Source organism: Uloborus diversus, unplaced genomic scaffold (genome assembly GCF_026930045.1).
Source record: "Uloborus diversus isolate 005 unplaced genomic scaffold, Udiv.v.3.1 scaffold_14, whole genome shotgun sequence".
Lineage (NCBI taxonomy): Eukaryota > Metazoa > Arthropoda > Arachnida > Araneae > Uloboridae > Uloborus > Uloborus diversus.
In genome coordinates, this window is record NW_026558098.1 from 2743400 (window position 1) to 2763984 (window position 20585).

Sequence of the window (20585 nt, forward strand, 5' to 3'; positions counted from 1 at the left end):
GTAAAATTTAGGGCGATTAATGAAATGCCAAAAGTCCAAATTGAAGACGTTTTGTTTGGTATAAAGCTTAAGCTACGGCAGGGGCGGCAAATAGGGGGCGAGAGGGGGCGGTTGCACCCCCAAATTTTTCACTAAGAATAATAAAAAATATCTAAATTCAATTCAGATAACTTAGAAAATTATTTGCTTGCATTTTAAGAACAGAAAGAACAGACGGAGAATAATTGTTAGCCTTAACTGAAGAAGTAATCTCTTCATATGGGTTAAATATTTCAAAATTGTGTATTCTATGCTACGATGGTGTATCTTCTATGAGATGCCCGTACAGTGTTTAGACTGCGCAATTGTTACGCGTAAACTCCATGTCATTTTACATAAAATTTTATGCTCATATTATAACTTAATGTTTAGCTAATAAGTGTTCATTGATTCCTTGTACTAGAAACATATTTTAGCCACTCGATTTAGCAACATTATATGCTTTCTTAGAAACTCTTTGTAAAGATATGCTCTTTATGAAAAACATCCCACATGAAAAAATACTTTCACATCAACAAATATATCATGAGGCTCTTTACTTGACAATCTCTGAGTGACACACGATGGTATTCAAAAGTTAAATCTATAAAAGCCCCGTGGAAAAATTACTGGAAAGTGACCTTTTCAATGATAGAAAATCTGATGTCATTTTAATATGTATGACTTTGTTTGAATTTTTGTTTACTTTATTTATACTGCGGAGCGTTTTTTTGAACAATGCTACACTCTATCATAAAAATTTCAATCTGCTAACCTTAATTCTTGGATTGACAATTGATTTCACACTAATGCATGCTTGGGCCCTTGAGCAAAGAGTAAAACTTTGTGACAGAACTTTCCATAACAGTTTTTACTGTATGCCAATGTAGAAGAGATAACAAAACCACATGAAGTTTTAGTCAAAATATTAAATCACTATTTTGGATAAAATGATCAATTCAGTTTCTCAAGAAATTGAGACAGGATTTGATGAGATATATTTATCATTGATCTGTCCAATATTATGTAGATCGGTTATATAAAGCGAAAAAGAAAATATTACACTTATAAATAAAGTGTATAGCACGAGGGAAGAGGAATTGTTTTGTGAATTGCGACTATACTTTTTAATGACGCTAAATGAATACTAGCCCAATTTAAAAAGTTTTCTTGGTTACTTTAAAGAGCGGAATTTGAAGGAAATGTGTTTTTTATTATAACTTTCTTGTGTCATTGTTTTTTGACTATTTCAATCAGGTCAGTCATTTTATAGTAGATAACAATTGTGTCTCAACTTCAATATTGCTTTATTGTTCTTAACATTAAAACCATTTTATTATCACTTCCTGCTAACCAATATGTATTTTATACCGTACTGAGGAAATTCATGTTCAAAAAACTCGACCCCCCAAATGAAATGCTGAAATGCCGCCCCTGAGCTACGGTCATGGTTTGTAAACTCTATGGTAATTATCGAAGAACAGCTGGGGTGGGGGATTGAATGAAGGCTAGATAAGAAGAATCCTTGAAAAATTTTAAGAAATGAGAAAAATTAAAAGAATTTAATTCCCACCATGCACATGGACGTATTAAGTCCAATTAAAACTTCGAGTTTTAGCCCCAACAAATAATTATGTATATAAATTATTTATATACATAATATAATGTGTACATACACGTAATGTATATATATATGCCCATCAAAACACTTTTTCTTCTTTGGAAAAAAAAGTTCAGGTATTTTTTCATGGAGTCACAATCACCCCTGCATGAAGTACGGTATAAAATCTGCGCTGGATTTACTTAAATCCTTAGAAAAAATAACTGGTCCTCCGGACCAGTAAGTGTGGAGATATACTGATCCGCAAAAGGATTGACTGGTCCACTTAACACAAAATGTTGTTTAACATGGTTTTACATAAACTTATTAACCACTTAATTAATATACCATGCCTTGCCTTCAATACTAGAGTTGAACCGAACCATTGCTTCGGTCACTCGTCTGGTCTGCGCTAATTCTGTATTAGCTACCAGTTTGTTTGGCCCTCTTGGCTTCCTTAAGAGGTTTTCCATCTCCAGCTCAGTCACTTTCCTATGCCGGGCCGATGAGTGCTAATAAGCACGAAACTGCAGTCCTCGGCTGACTGAGCTGGCGGTGTTTTTCATGCACTTAATTAGATTTCATTTTTTCACAACATCTTCATAATACAGCTATTGGTTTTAATTAAAATTTTTATAGTGAGAAAAATTTACTTAAATTCAATCAAACGAAATCACTGAAGTCTAAAAATATAAATCAGGGCCCAATACAGGCTGGTTTTGCTACCGTTTTTCGGTACCTTCACAAAAATCTTGTTTTGAATTCGGTACTTTCACAAAAATCAAGTAATCAGGTAGCTTCACAAAAACATCAAAAATTTCAAAAATTCACATTTTAAAATATAAAATTTATTTCTCTGTTTAAAACAGAATTTACTCATAAAATTCTAAGCTGTTTTATATGAACAATCGCTTAAATAGAAACCTTTTGTAGTATTTTAACTCATTTTTAGCTGTTTCTCGCCAAAGTGTATTTATGCAATAGTATCGCAATCTTTCAACATCTGTTTTGGAAAACCGTTTTTCTCATCATTTCCTATATTGTACACAGTACATAGCCCATTAAGCTGAAACTACGATATCATTTTTTGTACTTCTTAGGTTTTTAGCTCCCCCCCCCCCCAAAAAAAAACGAAACCTGTTAAAAATAATACTAGATGACATTTACACTTTTGGAACTAAAATTTCACTTATTCTACTTCTCTATTACAAAAATGAGGATGCCTTTTTCTAAAATTTCACAAAAACAGTGCTACTAATGATAAAAAAAACGTCCACAAAAATAGAATGACGCAATACTTTCACAAAAATAGGTAACGAGAAAAAAATCCTGGATTGGCCCCTGTAAATAACGGTGATCGATCATTGGTCTTGAACCAGCAGTCCATCAATAATTTCGAAATGATTCTGTATGTTCTGTGTCCACCAATGATTCTGTAAATTACTCTTTTAATACACATATTAATCAGGATGTAAAAATAAATAAATAAAAAATAAATAAAATATTTTCATTTATAAAATGAGTTATATATAAAATGTAGAAGCCATAGCATTGAAATGTGATTGGTTTACTCTTTAACTGTCTGTAACATTTCTCTGCTTTGCATTTTGAAAATAATTAGTGATTTTGTCAAAAGCAAATTCATGAAAATTATTTAAATTTTGTCATTAAATTAGACAGATTTTCAAGCCATTAAATTTAATTATTCAAATTTTTTTTCCGAATGAAATAAAATTTGAATAATTAAATTTACATAAAAGACTCGGAATTTAATTTAAATTATTTAATAAATTATAATTTAATTAAGAATACATAAAAGACTCGGTGGGCTGCAAAAACTGGGCTTGGGGGCCACATCTGGCCAGTTGGAAGCCCCTGATGGGGATACTTTGTATGAATTTCATATAGAATGTGGATAAAACTCTTCAAGCATAGAACCGTGTTTTCCTGCGTATAATCCGCCGATTATCTGCTAAAAAAGGCAAAGCTTGTGAGGTGTGGATTATACGCAGCCGCGGATTATCTGTGCTTTTTTTCCCCCCCTTAACACCAACGCATTGAACCTCAATATTTTTACAGTAGGATTCATCGATCGAGACCTTAGGCCGACCGAATGTTGTTTATTATACGAAGCATGCACGTTCTTCCTCGCTGCCTGACTGTATGTCGGGTATTTTACGTTGCTTGAATGTTCCTCTTGACGATTAAGGTCAAGTAAAATAAGCAAGATTACAGTGGTAGGTAGCCATTTGCACAAGGTTAGACCGTTTGCTCCTTTGTCTTGACTCTTTGTTTTTCAAGCAATTAGCGTACTATAATCAAGATTTCAAGAAGAAATCATTGTATTAAAGACTAGAGGACCCGACAGACGTTATTCTGTTCAAACCTTGTAAATTGAAAAGTTTAAAAAATTCAATTAACTATCAAGTGTTTGAACCGTTTCGTTGAAAAAATTTCAGTGGCTAAAAGTACTACTTTTGACTGAAGGAAACAACCCCATTGTTTGCTTTTGCCACTATCAGCAAGGCCATGGCCGAAGTACATTAGCCCTTGGTCTTTGGCGTCCACAAATTTGGCGACAATTGGGAAAATTGCTGAGACTCTTAGTTTTCAAACTCTTCCCGCAATTTCTACATTGTCTTGGGGAATTATCATAACATAGATCGTAAAATATGCAGAATCGGCGAAAACATTTCCCCATTGCTTAAATTCCGTGGTGCCAAGTTTGTGGACCTTTAAGAAATTAAAATGAAGCGAAGCTTTTAACGGCTTGTAACTTTTTTTCCTTCGGAGATAGAAAGTTATTTTTTCGACCATAGGTCGAGATATTTCTGGAGTAAAAAATGCCACTTTTTCCAACGGTGTCAAAAAGAAAACTGTGGGACAATTCCTTCACTTTTTATGGATAGATTAAATGAAGAAAGTAGTGCCAAAATTTCAGCTAAGCCTAAAAAAGTTCGAGATAAAAACGCAAATTGCTCCCGTCGTGATGAAGTTAGAGCATTGAAACAAATTGCTTAGAACGCGGAAAATTCTACCCTTTTCAACGATATAAAATATTAATATGTGAAAGTAATTTTTCACCCCTTTGATAGCCAATAATAGGCAATTTACGTGAAATTTGGGTCTAAATTTGAATTTAAAAAAAAAAAACTATCGGATTTTTTCGAATTATAGCCTATGTTACTCAGTAAGAAAGCCCCTTTCATATGGTTAAAGAATTTTTCGAACACACAAAAATCCGTCATCTCTCTTTATAATATTAGTAAAGATTATATTTCAGATTAATTTTGATTATGCCTTCAAAGTAAGTATTTTTCACGTTTTTAGTTTAGTTGCTCAAACGGTATGTTAAATTCAAACTTTTTCTTTTGACATCGTATTATCCGCGGATTATAAGAAGCTTTTTTTTTCTTCGGGTCGCTTTCAGGACCTGCGGATTACAGGCCGCCCGCGGATAATACGCAGGAAAATACGGTGTAGTTCTCGAATGATTTGAATCTCATCTCTGGGATTCCTTTCAGGCCTGGTGAAGCGGCTGATCCTCCAGAACGGGGCCCCCGTGGCCGATTGGGCCTTCATCAGCGACCCCCGCTACATGTTCAACAGCAGCCAGGTCCTGGGGGAAGGACTGGGATGCTCCAACGAGGACATGGCCAGGCTGGTGGAGTGCGTGGCCACCAGGAGCAACAGCGAGATCAAGATCCTCAACCTCAAGGTGACCTTTTCTCGCTGTTCATTGTTTGCTCACCACGGTGGAAAAACTGCAGCAGTTGTGGAAAGCAGTTTTTTGCTGTGGTGTTGAAAATTTTCTCTCCCCCTCCCCAAGTTATACACACGAGGTCACAGTGACCCAAGGGCGCCCATATATAGAAGTTTGGTAAGACCCCATTTGAAGTATGCTGTTCAGTTTTGGTCTCCTTATCTTAAGAAAGACATTAATGCATTGGAAAGGGTTCAAAGGCGAGCTACAAGGCTAATGAATGGACTTTCCCACTTAGACTACGATTCCAGGCTTAGAAGGCTATGAATGTACAGTCTTGTGCAAAGAAGAGACCGAGGGGACATGATTCGGTTGTTTAAATTTATTAAAATGAAAGATGTTACGGGGCTGAAGTTTAGCACTGAAAACAGGACGAGGGGTCATTGTTTCAAGCTATTTAAATCTCGGGCTAACATGGATATCAGGGAAAATTATTATTTTAGCAGGGTAGTGGAACCTTGGAACAGCTTTCCGGAAGAGGTGGTCATGAGCAAGGGGGTGGATAGCTTTAAGAGGGCCATTGATCTTCACTTGGGAATGTAAATGGACTAGGACCAGTCTAGCTGGGCCCAGAGCCTGTTGCTGGTCGTCACTTTTGTATTTGTATATAGGGGGGCAATGGGGTGCTCGAGCCCCCCCCCCCTTTGAAATTAGAACTTCCTTGCTTTTAGTACTTTTTTCTTTGCAAAAATGTAAAAACATTTTTTCTCCAGCCATTAATGAATAAGTTATTAAAAATGTCAAATTTTAATGACTGTAATCTGTCCTGAAATCAGTTTCCACGAGGAAAATATCCGGCTAAACCACGGGGAAAATATTTGAGCCCCCCCTTGCAACTTTGCAAATGGGCGCCCATGCTGTGACCTCCAAAAAGCTTTCCTTATTTCGTGAGTTTCGCCTGACGTTTGGCAAATTTAAAAACAGTAAAATCCCGATTATCCCGCAGATATTTTCACGTTTTTTTTTCTTAGCTATCATTAAATGCTTTTTAAACTAATGAATGTGTTCTTGTTGGATTTAATTTTTAAAAAAATCTGTCTATATATATGCATTGTTAGTAGATGCAATGTAGCAATGTTCTTAGCTATGATTTCAATGTATGGGGGAGTATTATAAATATTTTACAGCAATTATGTACACTTGTATCAGTTTTTATCTGTTATCCGGATTATCCGCGGTTTTCGCTTATCCACAGTAACCGAGCCACCCTATTCTGTGGATAATCGAGAGTTTACTGTACATAACTTCTGTATGTATAGTAATTGTAAGTATGTACAGTAACTATTGCGGTTTGTAAGTACCTGAGTGTCCCTTTTCATTGAATGCACTAAATGCGTACAATGTACAAGCCCTGATTTTATCATTAGACAAAATTTGGAGCTCCATTCTGCAAATCGAAATCTGTGCCCTCCCAATAAAATTTAAGTTTGAGGCACCGCTGAGTCAAAGGCTGAAATTTGGGGGCGGATGGAAATGTTTCCACCAGAAATTTCTGATTCCATCCTTGGATATGTAAAGCTTAGTCCACTATCCGAAACCCAAAACCAAAAATTTTAGCCTCTGATATCTTTCCACAGCTTTTTACACTCCTTTTAGGATTATTAAAATAACTTGCAGTAAAATCTCATTACAGTATGAAAATAACAACAAAATTAGTGATGTGCCGGATCGTTAAAAACGTAGATCTGTGGATACGGATACGATCATTAGCGTCAAGATCTGCGGATACGGATCTAAAATGTTTTTGCCCAATTCAATCCAAGTGTAAAATTTATTACGGAAGGTATTCCCGTCACTATAATAACAGTTTCTTCAAAAAATTTCATCTACGGCGAAAATATAATAAAGACTATGATTTACTATTGGAAGAAATCTCCGTTAAAATTGATGGAGAGTTGGAAGGAACGGGTCAGCGCAGCATTAATGCTTAAATAGAATGTGAAAAATTATTTCTAGCTTGCTCGGTAGATGTAGGATGCAGGAGCAAGAATGTTAAGCTGCTACTGGATAGGCTAGACATTATTTTTCGCATTTTATTTCAGCATAAATGCAGCGCTGACCCATTCCAGCCAAATTACTCCGACAGACGGAATAGCAGAGCCGAGAGCACTTTTACGAACAGTGAATAGAGAAATTTGTCTCAATTTTTTTGATAGATGCCGGGAAAAACCAAAATAAAGAAAAACAGAAACCCCATATCAATAACAAAAACTAATATTAAACTAAAAATTAAAAAAAAAAAATGTCTCAGAAGGCCATTGGCTTCTGAAATGATACCTTATAATTTAAATAGGGAATAAAACCTAATTTAAACGGAATTTAAGAGTCTTTTATTCAAATATTTAAAAATTTTTAGAATAGAAAATATCCGTTTAAGATCCGCCAAATAAGTAACGGATACGGATACAGATCTTTATTTTTCCTCGGATATCCACGGATACGGATAAGGATATCCGGAACATCACTAAACAAAATATCAGTTTCAATGAAATCAATGTTTAGTCCCGTTTTAATTGCTATAATACAAGGACGGATACAAGGGAGGGGCAATGGGGGCGATCGCCCCTCCCTTGATGGACCTTGCAAAAGCAATTTTTCCTTATTGGAAGCTCTAAAACACAAGTGTTGGCCATTTTTGATTACCGTATATACTCGCGTACAAGTCGATCTCACGTATAAGTCGACCCCCTCCCCCCGCCCACCTTCAGAGAAAAAAATCGGAAAAAATTTGAAACCCGAGCATAAATCAACCTTCAACTTCCGAAAGAAAATTGCAAAATATTTTCAAATAAATTCAAACATAAAAAACACATTTAATTACAAAAGAAAAAACAATAAAATATAAAAATCTATCAAGAGTCTTCAAACTCAGATTCCCAGTCAGATGTGCAGTAAAGTTCGCAGAAGTCCTTCTCCGTCATCCCTTGCATTCGACGAACCTCACCGGTCGACCGGTAAATAACCTGTTACTAACCGCAGCGTTTTATGATCAACCGGTTACCACATTGGTTGCCATTCTAAGCATTTGATTGGTTGATTGAAGCACGTGATCATTAGCTGTCACGTGATTAACTAACCGGTCGTGCTCGTCGAATGTGAGCATCGTATCATCATAAACATCGTCCGCGGCAGCGTTGGAATCAAACTCCGTGCCGCTGTTGACAACGATTTCTCTTAATTGTTGATTTTATTCTTAATGAATATAAAATAATTTTTCTTGTTTTGTGAGCATTTTTTAGGCTTGTTTTATTATTATTTTTTATTAAATCCGTTTAATTTGTCACACGATCAAATTTGCGACTCATACCTGTAACCGCACGTCGCCGTTTCGCGTTGTGTTTTGATCGGAAAAAATTTCGGAAATATTTACTCGCGCATAAGTCGATTCCCCCATCTGGAGCCTTATTTTTTGGACACAATTTCTCGACTTATACACGAGAGTATATACGGTACTTTAAGTAAAAGATTGGGGTCCAAATCTCCCTCCCGGAAACTTTTCGGAAATGAAGTTTCAAAATTTTAGACGATCTTTGGTGATGTTAGGAGGAGGCGTTTAGAGGTCTTCACCGTAAAATTTAAGACTTAAGGAGTTGATTACGGACATCCCAGGCTGCGTTTGGGGATTAAACGCTTCAGTAACTTTCCACTGGTAATTTTTCAAAACTGAAGTCCAGGGTTTTTGCTACGATCGCATTTTTCGCAAAATGCGAAAACACTATCTCAACCGCGAAAGTAAAGCAAAGCACTTTCGCTTTTTTGCTCAACTAAAAAATAAGTTAATTTAAAAAAAGGAAACTTATAATCCAAGACAGGAAGCACGCATGGCGATAGTCAACTTAATCTTTAAATCTCAGCAATGATGCTTAAATTACAATCAAGTTCAATACTTTGTCTTATCCAGAATTATGTCCCTTCAAAAACTGCATTATTAGGAGGAGGAGAGTGCAATTTTCTAAAAACCAAACATATGTTTTCTTAATGATAAGCATAATCCAAGACTTTTATTTTATGCTTAAAAAAAACGCTGCTGTACTAATTGCTTTAAAGATATCATAGAAGAAATTTTCAATTATTTTCAACTGGAGATGAAACACAGAGGCATTTAGAAAGATATGAGAATGTAAACATTTTTTAGCATTTTGCTAAAACTTTTCCCTTAATTTTAGCTTTTATGCTAAAGAACTTTTGAACCCAGCTTAAACCCTGGTGAAGTCTCAAACAGTGCAATTTTAGATGACCTTCAATGATATTAGGTGGAGGGAGTTTCGAAACATTCCCCCGGAATTATTACAAAGTTGAAGTTCTAAAACGCAATTTTAGAATGCCTCTTTCTGCGGAAAATTGAAGGATTGGAGGTGAAAACCTCCGTGGCAAAATCTCTACTTTTAATTTGTTTTAATGAAATGCTGTCTCTCACCCAAACATGTGTAATCAGATACCTAGTAAAGGGAAAGTCAAAAAAACAACCGCCCCCTCCTTGAAGCATGTCTGGATCCGTCCCTTGCTATTACAGTGTTTAAGTTTGTTTTAACAGGATTTAACTTTACAAGTATTCAGGCTCCAACATCCAGAAACCAGAATGTTGGGTGGAATACAAGGTTTCCGCTGTGGTCGCATTTTTTCTCAAAATACGAAAATACAGTCGGACCTCCATATATCGAAGTGGCATATTGCCGGAAAAAATTCGATATATAGAAATTTGGATATATAGAGACAATCTTATTTGATCATAAAAAATCTCCTAAAAAATTAAAATTAAAGCTAATTTTCGTGCATGAAACCCAATTTCTAATTTATACGAGCATCGGATTAAACGAAAGTTAATAACTGAAAAATTAACAGAAATTACATTTTAGTGCCTTCATAAATCTTCATTTTTCGGCATTTCAACTTGATTCGCAACATGAGGGGATTTTTGTTTTGACAATGTAATAGAGAGAAAAGTAAAAAATCAATCTATTTAACTGGAATGATTTTTACTGAAGCTAAAAAGACTGGGAATGATAATCAACAGACCAAAAGGATAACTTGAAACTGATTTTAGTGTTACTGGTTATAACTAAGATTTGAAATAAACTTGAAGCAATTTAAGAACGACCTATCTACACATCCCTCAAACCCAGATTCCTTATGAGTTTCTTAGCAACCTTTAGTAAACATAATTTTCTCCCCTAACCTTCATTTTTCATGGGACAAACAGTCTAAAATGGAAAAAAAAAAATCTACGAATGTCTCGAATTTTTTTTTTATATATAGAGATTTTTTCGATAGATAGAAACAATTTTTCTACGTAATGAACATTGAAATTTGCTGGTATTTCGATATATAGAAAATTTCGATGTGTGGAAGTGCGATATATGGAGGCTGGACTGTACTATCTAAAATATGAAAATGAAGCAAGTCGTTTTCTCTTCTTTGCTCAAGAAAAAAACTAAATAACTAAACGATTCAGGATGACATAGAGGAAGCTACAATGGCGATATTCAGTTTAATCTCGTTAGAAATCTTAGCAAAGATGTTAAAATTACTATTAAGTCCAACAACACTTTGTCTTAATGAGCGTTATGTGTCCCCAGTATTAGGGGAGTGATCCAGTTCACTTTTAAAAATAAAACTTGTGTTCTCTCAATAATATAAGTATGATTCTAATTTTTTTTTTCCAATTGGAAACAGGGTTCGTACGCTCCTTCAAAACTCCTCCAATACTCCTTCATTCAGGAAAATTTTTTGATGGGCCCTTCAAACTCCTTCGTTTTGGTTTTAACTCCTTCAAAACTCCTTCTTTTTTAGTTCAAGACTACATAATGTTCCTCTATAACAGAAACTTAAAATACTTCGATTGACAACTAACTTCGTCACTAAGGCGATTTTAAGGTAGTAATTTCGTGCATTTATTTTTTTCGATTTACAAATTGATCATAATTAATTCATAAAAGTCGAAGGTGAAATTTTTATTAGATGACTGAGACATTTCATAAGTGAAGTAAAACATGCTTAAATGGTGTTTGGCTATTTTTTCAAGTTTTATGATTTATTGTTTTTTCCTCCACCACACTCTCAGCTGCAAAAGTCAAATTGTCTAATTATTATTTAAATATTTAAAAACAACATAAGTAAATGTACTACATTAAGTGATTGCGTTAAAAAAAAACGATGTTTAGTTAATTGCAGTTATGATATTGTAAAAAGGGTCATCCACAAGTGATGTCATGCTTTGAGGAGGAGACGGGCTCATGAAATTGTGACAAGGGGAAGAGAGAGGGTGACAAAAAGTGACATATTGTAGCATTATGTTTGTAAAAAATATGATGTGACAAGAGGAGAAGTTTGGGGTGAAGTGTGGCACTTTGTGATAAAGAGTGCTGATAGTCAAATATATTGAAAAAAAGTGTGACATCATTTAATGACACTCCATTAGTACTCCTTCAAAATCTCATTTTACTCCTTCAAAACACCTTCATTTTATTTATGAAACTGAGCACGAACTCTGGGAAATAATTATAGCCACTGAGCAATAATTTCTTTAAGGATATCATGACTGAACTTTGAATTTAATTTTCAACTCTAGATAAAACAAATTGAGGGATTTAGGAAGATACTGTCCGACCGTCACGAGAAAAGCCCCCGCTGAAATGTCTGCGTCTATCTGTTGCTGTAGCAACGAGGCACGTCCCATTTTTCCAAGGGAAGCTTAATGTTGGGAAAATCTGCACGACTGCACAAAGGCAAGCGTACGAGTGGCGAAATAGCACCAAAAAGCATTCCTGATAACCCTTGCAGAAAATGGACCGTTCCTATCGCAGTAGACGGGGCTCAGACTTGACGGCGGGAGCTTTTCTCGTGAAAGCCAGACAGTATGTGAATCTTTTTTTTTTTTGCTTTTTCCATCAATTTCAGTGATTAAAAGTAGTAGTTTTGACTGAAGGAAACAACCCCATTTTGTGTGAGATTAAAATATTCAAAGTTTGTTTCATTTTTCTTTTGCAACAGAATACCGTAATATTCCGAAAGTAACCCCCCTATCGATTATAGCCCCCCCCTTTTTTGTGGAAAGTGAAATCACTTTAAAATCCTGAATATACACCCCCCCCCCCCCCTCCTTCACCTGAAAATTTTCCGATCATCTTCATTTGCCACTCCCTTCAAAAAAAAAAAGGATAACATTTTCTGCTTTACTTGGAAAGCATTTACAAAGGTTTAGTTTCCCCCTCCATGTGCAGTTTTGCTTTTCTAAAAAAAAAAAAAAGAAAGAAAACACATTGATTTAAGAAAAAAAGAAAAAAAATGGTCTCCATGGTTTATTCCTTCCAAAATGACTAGACTCCTTCTGATGCAAGGGCGCCTTTTTTTTTTTTTTGTTCATATGTATTCCAAAAGAAATTTATACGATTGTACTGCTCTTTATTCATTTTGGAAGGAGCATTTTTTTCTGATTTGTGAAACTGAACGATCTTCAACACAGTGCCATTTTGAAAACGTGACACCATTTTAGAAACGTGTTGCTTAAAAAGTAGCGCGAAAATTAAAAATAACCTTTTTTAAAGGAGAAATAATGTAATATGACGAGTTTAGGATCATCAGAAATGTAAATTTTACTAAATTGAGTAAGAGATTTATCTGTGTTTGCGTTCGCGAACTTCGTAAAGCTCAGTTTTCGAATCTTCGTAACGAATTTGCGACCGTGATTGCGATTTTTGCTTCTATTCTGAAACAAGAACATTAAGATTTTGCTTCTTTTACTGTAACCTTATTACATTCAGTACATAATGAATTCCCAAGCGATAAATTATAGGGGTTTTGCCAACTCAAGGTGTAAAATCCCTTCTTCGGAAAAAAAAATGGCGCCCTCATGCAATTTATTACTACTAAAAAATTATGACTGGTTTTTATTAATTAATTTCTCTCTCTTCATTATTATTAACTCTTATTTACTTATTATTTCTTTTCTGTACTCTGAAATTAATACTACTAAAAATAATTATTTTGGCTAATTTTTCAGAAAAATCTCGATTATAACCCCCCCCCCCTTCTGAAATCAATAAGTTTTGTTTTGAAAATAGGGGGGGTTACTTTCGGGATTTTACGGTAATTAAAAGATTGAATCATTTTCTGTTTTTTCAGCCTCGTGTGGGCTGGTTGCCCTTTGGCCCTGTGCTGGACAATTTCACCCGCCCTTCCAAGGAGAGGGTCCTCCCAGAGTCCCCCCTGGACATGCTCAGGAGGGGGGTCCTCTTCGAAAAGGACTTTGCGGTCCTCACCGGGATCAACAGGGACCAGGGAGCAGACATATTCTGTGAGTACCTACCAGGGTTTGCCGATATACAGGGTGATTATAATTAAAGTTCCACTTTCAAAACGCTGTAAGAATAAAGCCACTGGTCAGAATGACGTCAAACTTCAACAGAATATTATTCAAGAAGGGGGAAAACGAATGGCAAAAGAAAAATAAAGAGTTGGAATTTTCAGCAATAGATGGCTCTGCAGGTGTCAATATATGTTAATCAAAACACCTGTCATGCGCATGACTCATTGAAGTTACCATTTCCCTAAGGCCTGGCCGTCCCGATCACCTGATCTTAACTCATATGACTTCTGGCTGTGGGGCTATCTGAAAGCTGTTGTGTTCCATGCTCCGATTGTAAACTTTGCTGAGCTGAAGGCACGCATTGCGCAACACATTCTAAATGTGAAACACTTCATGCTGTTTCTTGATTTCAACTTGTTTCAGAAAACAGGCGGGGGACAGCATATTGAACATCTTTTGTGCCAGTCTCACGAAAATTAAAGATCGATTTGATTTTTACTGATGCTTTTTCTGCGGTTTTTGGTCTCGGGACAATTAAAAACCGATTTAATTAAATTATGTTGCTTACATCGCCATCTATTGCTAAAAACTCCAACTATTTATTTTTCTTCTGCCATACGTTTCGCCCCGTCTTCGATAATATTCCGTTCAAATTTGACGCCATTCTGACCAGTGGTTTTATTTTTACAGCGTTTTGAAAGTGGAACTTTAATTATAGTCACCCTGTATATCAGTCGATATATGGATGGCTCAGTTGCCGAATCGATTTACTCCACTTTTTAAAAAAATCATCGTTTCTGCTTTAAGAGTGCATAATCAAAGCTTAGCATGTGGATTTATATTGAACTTTTTGTTCAGTATATTTATGACCATGTGATGGCAGAAAATGTAACACAAGGGCCTATTTACTCCTATGGATAACACTATTGTCTGACCATCGATTACGTGGAAAGGCTAATATCCGGTTTATAGGCGGAAATGGTCGTATCTATTAGTTTATAGGGGTGTTAATTGGTTTGTTTCAGATGGGCACTTTTGCCTCTCTTTTATTTAGCCTTAGTTTTGTAAAAATGAAAATTGGCTCTCGGCAACATTTTTTTAATCTAAAGTATATTTGATCTATATTCTCACGGCAAAAATGAATTAATTTATTTATTCACAACAAAGTTTTGAGCTTACCATTTTGCTTTTGCGTTCCTGAACGAAATGAAAATATTGTATTTTCTTTTTGTTGTTTCCATGGTAACCACTTTTGTTTCCCCGTATTTTATTTTTGAGAATGCAATAAATGAATAAGGCACTAGTGACATTATAAAACGCGTGCATCAAAATCCCATCGTTATTTTCCCATCTCCCCTTCTAGATTCATTCAGATGGAATAGTCTTTACTTGGCAGATTGCCAAATTACATACAATCCGCAGTCAAACAGTATCTTCTTCATCGCTTTTCTCGATTTTTTGTTTTATGGAGTTGATCAATTTGGCAAGTGAGGCATCCATATATCACGATATGTATCCTATATTCATTTTGAAAATATGATATTTTCAATATTTATTTTGAAAATATGATATTTTCAATATTTATTTTGAAAATATGATATTTTCAATATTTATTTTGAAAATATGATATTTTCAATATTTATTTTTTTAACTATGGTATTTCCAATTATAAAAATTACATTGATCATAGTAATAGTGTTCATTTATTATTAAACATAACCAAAAAGTAGTCTATATTTTTATGATGTATTAATACGTCATTAAGAGATTACAATACCTCAAAAATGATGAAACGATCAAAAAAATTTTTATTGCTTATTTCAAAACTAAAAACCATTCTGAACACAGGGAAAAAGTTTCATTGCTTTAGTTAAATATTCAAAAAGTTAGGAGTGGTTTTAGGCCATGCTCGCTATGTGTTCTTATGCAAAAGAAAAACTTTAGATTGCTTTTTCTCGATGATGATATTTTTGTGTTTTCGTGTCATAAGAATCCCTAAGGATTTTTTTCTATTAAAGAGACAGCTTTAAAGTAATATTTTTTGCAATTGGGATAACATGTTTGACAAAACTGCATTGGATAAGCATTTTATAAATTACTCAAATGTTTAGAGCATGTTAAACCTTTAAAAACCAATTAAAAAAAAAAAAAGAAACTGATTTGTTACATAATTAATCACAGAAAATTTTCTAATTAACTCATAAGCAAATGAATGCACAGATTTTTAGAGATGAGTGTAGTGATCGTTTAGCAAAAAAAAAAATAAAAAAAATAATTAGTGCAAAAATAAAAAAGCCTCAGGGATTTGAAAAAATTGAAATTTTCTTCAATTTTTGAAATTTAAAAGAAAAGTCGGCATTATTTTTAAATTTTGAAAATAAATTAATGATTAAGAAATAAGTATGCATGTTATGGTTTCAAAAAAATTTAAAATTTACTTAAATTAAAAAAAAAATTTTGAAAGGTACTATGACTCCTTAATATAACAAAGTAATATAATATTCCTTTTTTACTTGTATTTTATATTCATAAAAGTAGTAGTAATGTAACAATTTTAATTCATATTAAAAATGCCTATTTAAATATGAAACACCGCTCCAAAAAAATGAAAATGTCTTGTGACTATGCACTGACAAATGTATATTTTATTTCTGAGTCATATCTTATATCTTTAAACGAGCAATTCTTGTGGGTATATATATATTTCGTATCTCGAAAACGGCTCTAACGATTTGGATGAAATTTTGGATTTAATTGTAGTTTTGCATTCTAAGTTCATCTACATCAGTGTTTTTTCTGTAAAAACGCGATTTCTTACGAAAAACAGTTTTTTAATATAAAGTCAAATTGAGTTAAGCCTTGAAGGAAACTGAATTGACGCATCAGGCAGACAATTCGCAACTCCAGCGCTCGAATACGCTACCTTGCGGTGATTTACAAAACTGCCGTAAAAACTAAAACTTTGCCACGTTGCGTTCCATGTGTGTCTGTTGACGTAAACACAGGCAGCTTGTTCTGAGTATTTATTATTCTAGAGTTGGAAAGGTGCTCAGTTGATTTGATGGTTTGTTGGTCGAATTGACGAAAGGCCGGGTCAAATGTATAATTTAGATTTATTGAACAGCTCAGTGAGCGTATTTTTATTTTTGAATGTAACATAAACCAATAAATGGTTTTTTAACTTAATGTCTCTTGCTTTGCTACTCTGTTATCCACCGTTATGTTTTTTGTTAGTGTTTCCGTAAAAAAAGAAATGGTCATTAACAGGGCCCAATACAGGCTGATTTTGCTACCATTTTTCGGTACCTTCGCAAAAATCTTGTTTTGAAATCGGTACTTTCACAAAAATCAAGTAATAAAATCAGTAGCATCACAAAAACATCGAAAATTTTCACAAAAATTCGGATTTTATGATATAAAATTTGTTTCTCTATTTAAAACAAAATTTACTCATAAAATAAAATTCTAAGCAGGTTTATATGAACAATTGCTTAAATCGCACCTTTTTTGTGGTATTTTAACTAATTTTTAGCTGTTTCTCGCCAAAGTGTATTTATGCAATATTATCGCAATCTTTAAACATCTGTTTTGGGGAACCGTTTTTCTCATAATTTCCAATATTGTACACAGTACATAGCCCATTAAGCTGAAATTACGATGGTATTTTTTATACTTCTTAGGTTTTTAGCTTTTCCCCCCTACGTACCCCCTTGCTCCCCAAAAAACGAAACCTGTTAAAAATAGTACTAGATGACATTTACACTTTTTGAACTAAAATTTCACTTGTTCCACTACTTCTTTTACAAAAATTAGGATGCGTCTAAAATTTCACAAAAACAATGTTGATAAAAAAAAAACTTTCACAAAAATAGAATGATGGAATACTTTCACAAAAATAGGTAGCGAGAAAAAAATCCTGGATTGGCCCCTGATTAAGATGGGGGCAATAAAGATCTGTTTGCCAAGGCGAATTTGCATCTGTATACTCATCCTAAAGATTAAATTTACAGTGTATACCTTCATGGTATTTCAATTTCTTATCCATCTTAAATGGCAGGGATTAGTAATCTGGAATTTTTGTATTGCGTTGAAGTTTTGCTTTCTAAGTTCATCTATGTTGCTGTCCTGAAATAAACGTAATTATACAAAACCCTGTTTAAAAATGAATCTGCTTTAGTTGAGCCTTGAATGAATGCAGCTTCTTATTCTGCTACTAGCTGCTAGACGTAATAGGCATCACATTGTTAATTATTGGGAAATAAACTTCACACACACATGCAGTTCGTACACACTACTACTAATCTATGAAAATAGCTCAACTTGTTCAATGATGAATTAATTGCCAGTTAGTGACCGCATGTGTCCCCGTTCTTCCTCTACAATTATCCTCATTTAAGATATTACGTATACAACTTAGAAATCTAGTACATTGTTGAACATCATTTACAATTACAGATATAGTAATACAGTTATTTATACTTTTCAGTTAGTGTTGAACGATTAAAATAAGATAGCGAGTCCCAACTCTTTCTTCGACCATTTTATACCTCCACTCCCTCAACTAGTACTGCTACAGCCCTCAGAAGAGCTTACCTTACTTAAAAGACATGCTTTGTTATTCTTATGCAGGAAACAGTTTACACGAGCGCATAAAAAAAGCTAATTACTATACAGTAGAAGACAGTTATAACGCCGACCTATATAACACAATTCTCTATAAAATGCACAACTTTTCGGAAGTAAACAATAGGTTTTGAAGTTTAAAAAATCCCTCTGTTTCGCTTTGCAAGCATTAAAATTGTAAGGCAAATCAAATTTTGAAATAGTTTCTCATCTTTCCATCTTAATTCAAAGCTTTTAAGGGAAAATTAGTACCTACAGTAAATAGAAAATACCAGATGGCTCTTGAAAATGCAGCTGTTATGCAAACCATGAAGCTACCAGAAGTGCAGGATAATGCACTTTCTTTTGGTTGTGAAGTGTATTTATTTGTGAAAAACTAATTGTAATATTGGTGCTTTAATATTCATTGCAGATAAAACTCATTCTGAAGTGCTAATATATAGATGTATTCTGAATGTTAGTTTCAAAATTTGTGAAATGATCTATATAATGCAAAAGCTCTGGTCTCAAGGTGTGCGTTATAACGGTCTTCTACTGTATTTGAAAAAAAAAAAAAAAACCAGAAAAAACCGCGATGTAGTGAAGCCGCGAAAGTCGAAGTGTGAAGTAGCAAGGGACGACTGTATAGTAAAAACTATTTTTAAAAAGCTGTATGCTATTATCGAGCTGTGTCGTTAGCGAGAGACATCCCAAATCTTTTCGCTAACTCTTTCTCTCGTTATTTTTGATAACTTACGATGTTTAAACGAAAAGCCGAAAGGCTAAATTCCGTAAGTCAGTCAACAATATTACCTGCTTATGCAAGCAGAGATAATACCACACAGTGGAAGATGCAGAATCAAACGTTAATGTGAAGAAATGAACATTGGAAACTTGTTTAAAATCTTACCAAAAATGTATTGGTCCATCGGAACTAAAATAAATAAACTAACAAAAATAAGTTTATAAGAATAAACCCTGGCCATAAGCGGAGGTGGAGTTCGCAACTCCCCCACACCTACCTGACCTAACACACAAGAGACTGACGAACACGAAAGAGGGGGAGAGAGCGATTGGAATCATTCACTATTTATACTTGCCTCATTTGCATATGATTGGGCAAAAAGGATGCCAACCTAAAACTGAAACTTTACACGTGCCGAAAGAGTTGAGAAGTTAATCTCATTTGAACATAGACTAATAATAAGAGTAGACCGAGCTATGGCAACCCTTTTGCTGCTCATAAACCAAACCAATTGACTGGTGGATATCCTAGGAACAGCGGGCGTTGATCGTAGCAGACGATCAACTTTCGCGAGAAATAAAATAAATAGAATTGATGGAACACGGAAGAATGATCTTTTATGGAGTCCGATTTGTAAATTTAATATTCTAAGTTGTAAATATTTTGTTAATATAGTGAGTTTTTCGTTTAGATAGTATTGTGCATTTTCTTTATTCAATTTCAATAACTCTCTAAGCAATTAAAGATGCAAGTGCCCCAAAAGAATCGGCAAACGGTAAGATTTTTACCTACAATTTCAATTTAAGATACGGATTAGTACATTTTTGCGTTAATGCAAAATGTTTACGCCATTATACGTTCACGCCAACGCTGACGTAGCAGTTCCGAATGAAATAAAAGTTACTGAAAACTGCGATCAAAACTAATTACTAATGTCAAAATAATGCATAACTAGAAGAAAAACAGTTCAATCTCTGCACCTGGAAAAAAAATTATAACGAAAACACATTACGTCTTAAGATACATGTCGAGTGCCAAACTATAGATAATGTTGCCACCTAGCAACCATGCCGCCAAAGTTTTCGCCAAGCCTTCCACCAGTCACGTGATGTATCCACGAACCAATTTTTTCATCAGCAAGTCTGGGAAAGCTCGGTCTACTCTTATTATTAGTCTATGCATTTGAATAAAGTAAATTTTATATTACATTACATTAGGAGTGAGAACCCGGTTAAATATCGTTTACCGATGTCTATCAATTTTTCCCGAACAGTGGAGGAATCCCAGAACCTGGAGGTGGACGAGACAGAGTTCTCCCGCCGAATCCGCGGCTTCATGCGCATGTACAACTACTCGGTGAATGCCGAAGGGATCTTCGAGGCCATCCACTTCATGTACCACCCCCCTGTGGACCCCAGAAACAGGACTCTGCTCAGGGAAGCATTCGTGCACGTGAGTACTGATACCATTGATGAATGATATCACCTGTTAACTGTAATACTTCTTGCAGAGTTAGTGAAAGAACTAACATTTCATCTACTTTCTGTGAATA

The 20585-nt window shown here is 34.6% G+C and overlaps 1 protein-coding gene across 1 annotated transcript in view; it reads left to right on the forward strand.

The window, feature by feature from the left end:
• LOC129232775 (neuroligin-2-like) overlaps positions 1-20585 on the forward strand; it is a gene marked incomplete at its 5' end in the record, with an annotated part of 77206 nt that overhangs the window by 18408 nt on the left and 38213 nt on the right. Inside the window, 3 exon segments of the mRNA XM_054866878.1 lie at positions 5143-5336; positions 13503-13674; positions 20307-20485. Of these exon segments, the coding sequence (XP_054722853.1) occupies positions 5143-5336; positions 13503-13674; positions 20307-20485 (545 nt within the window).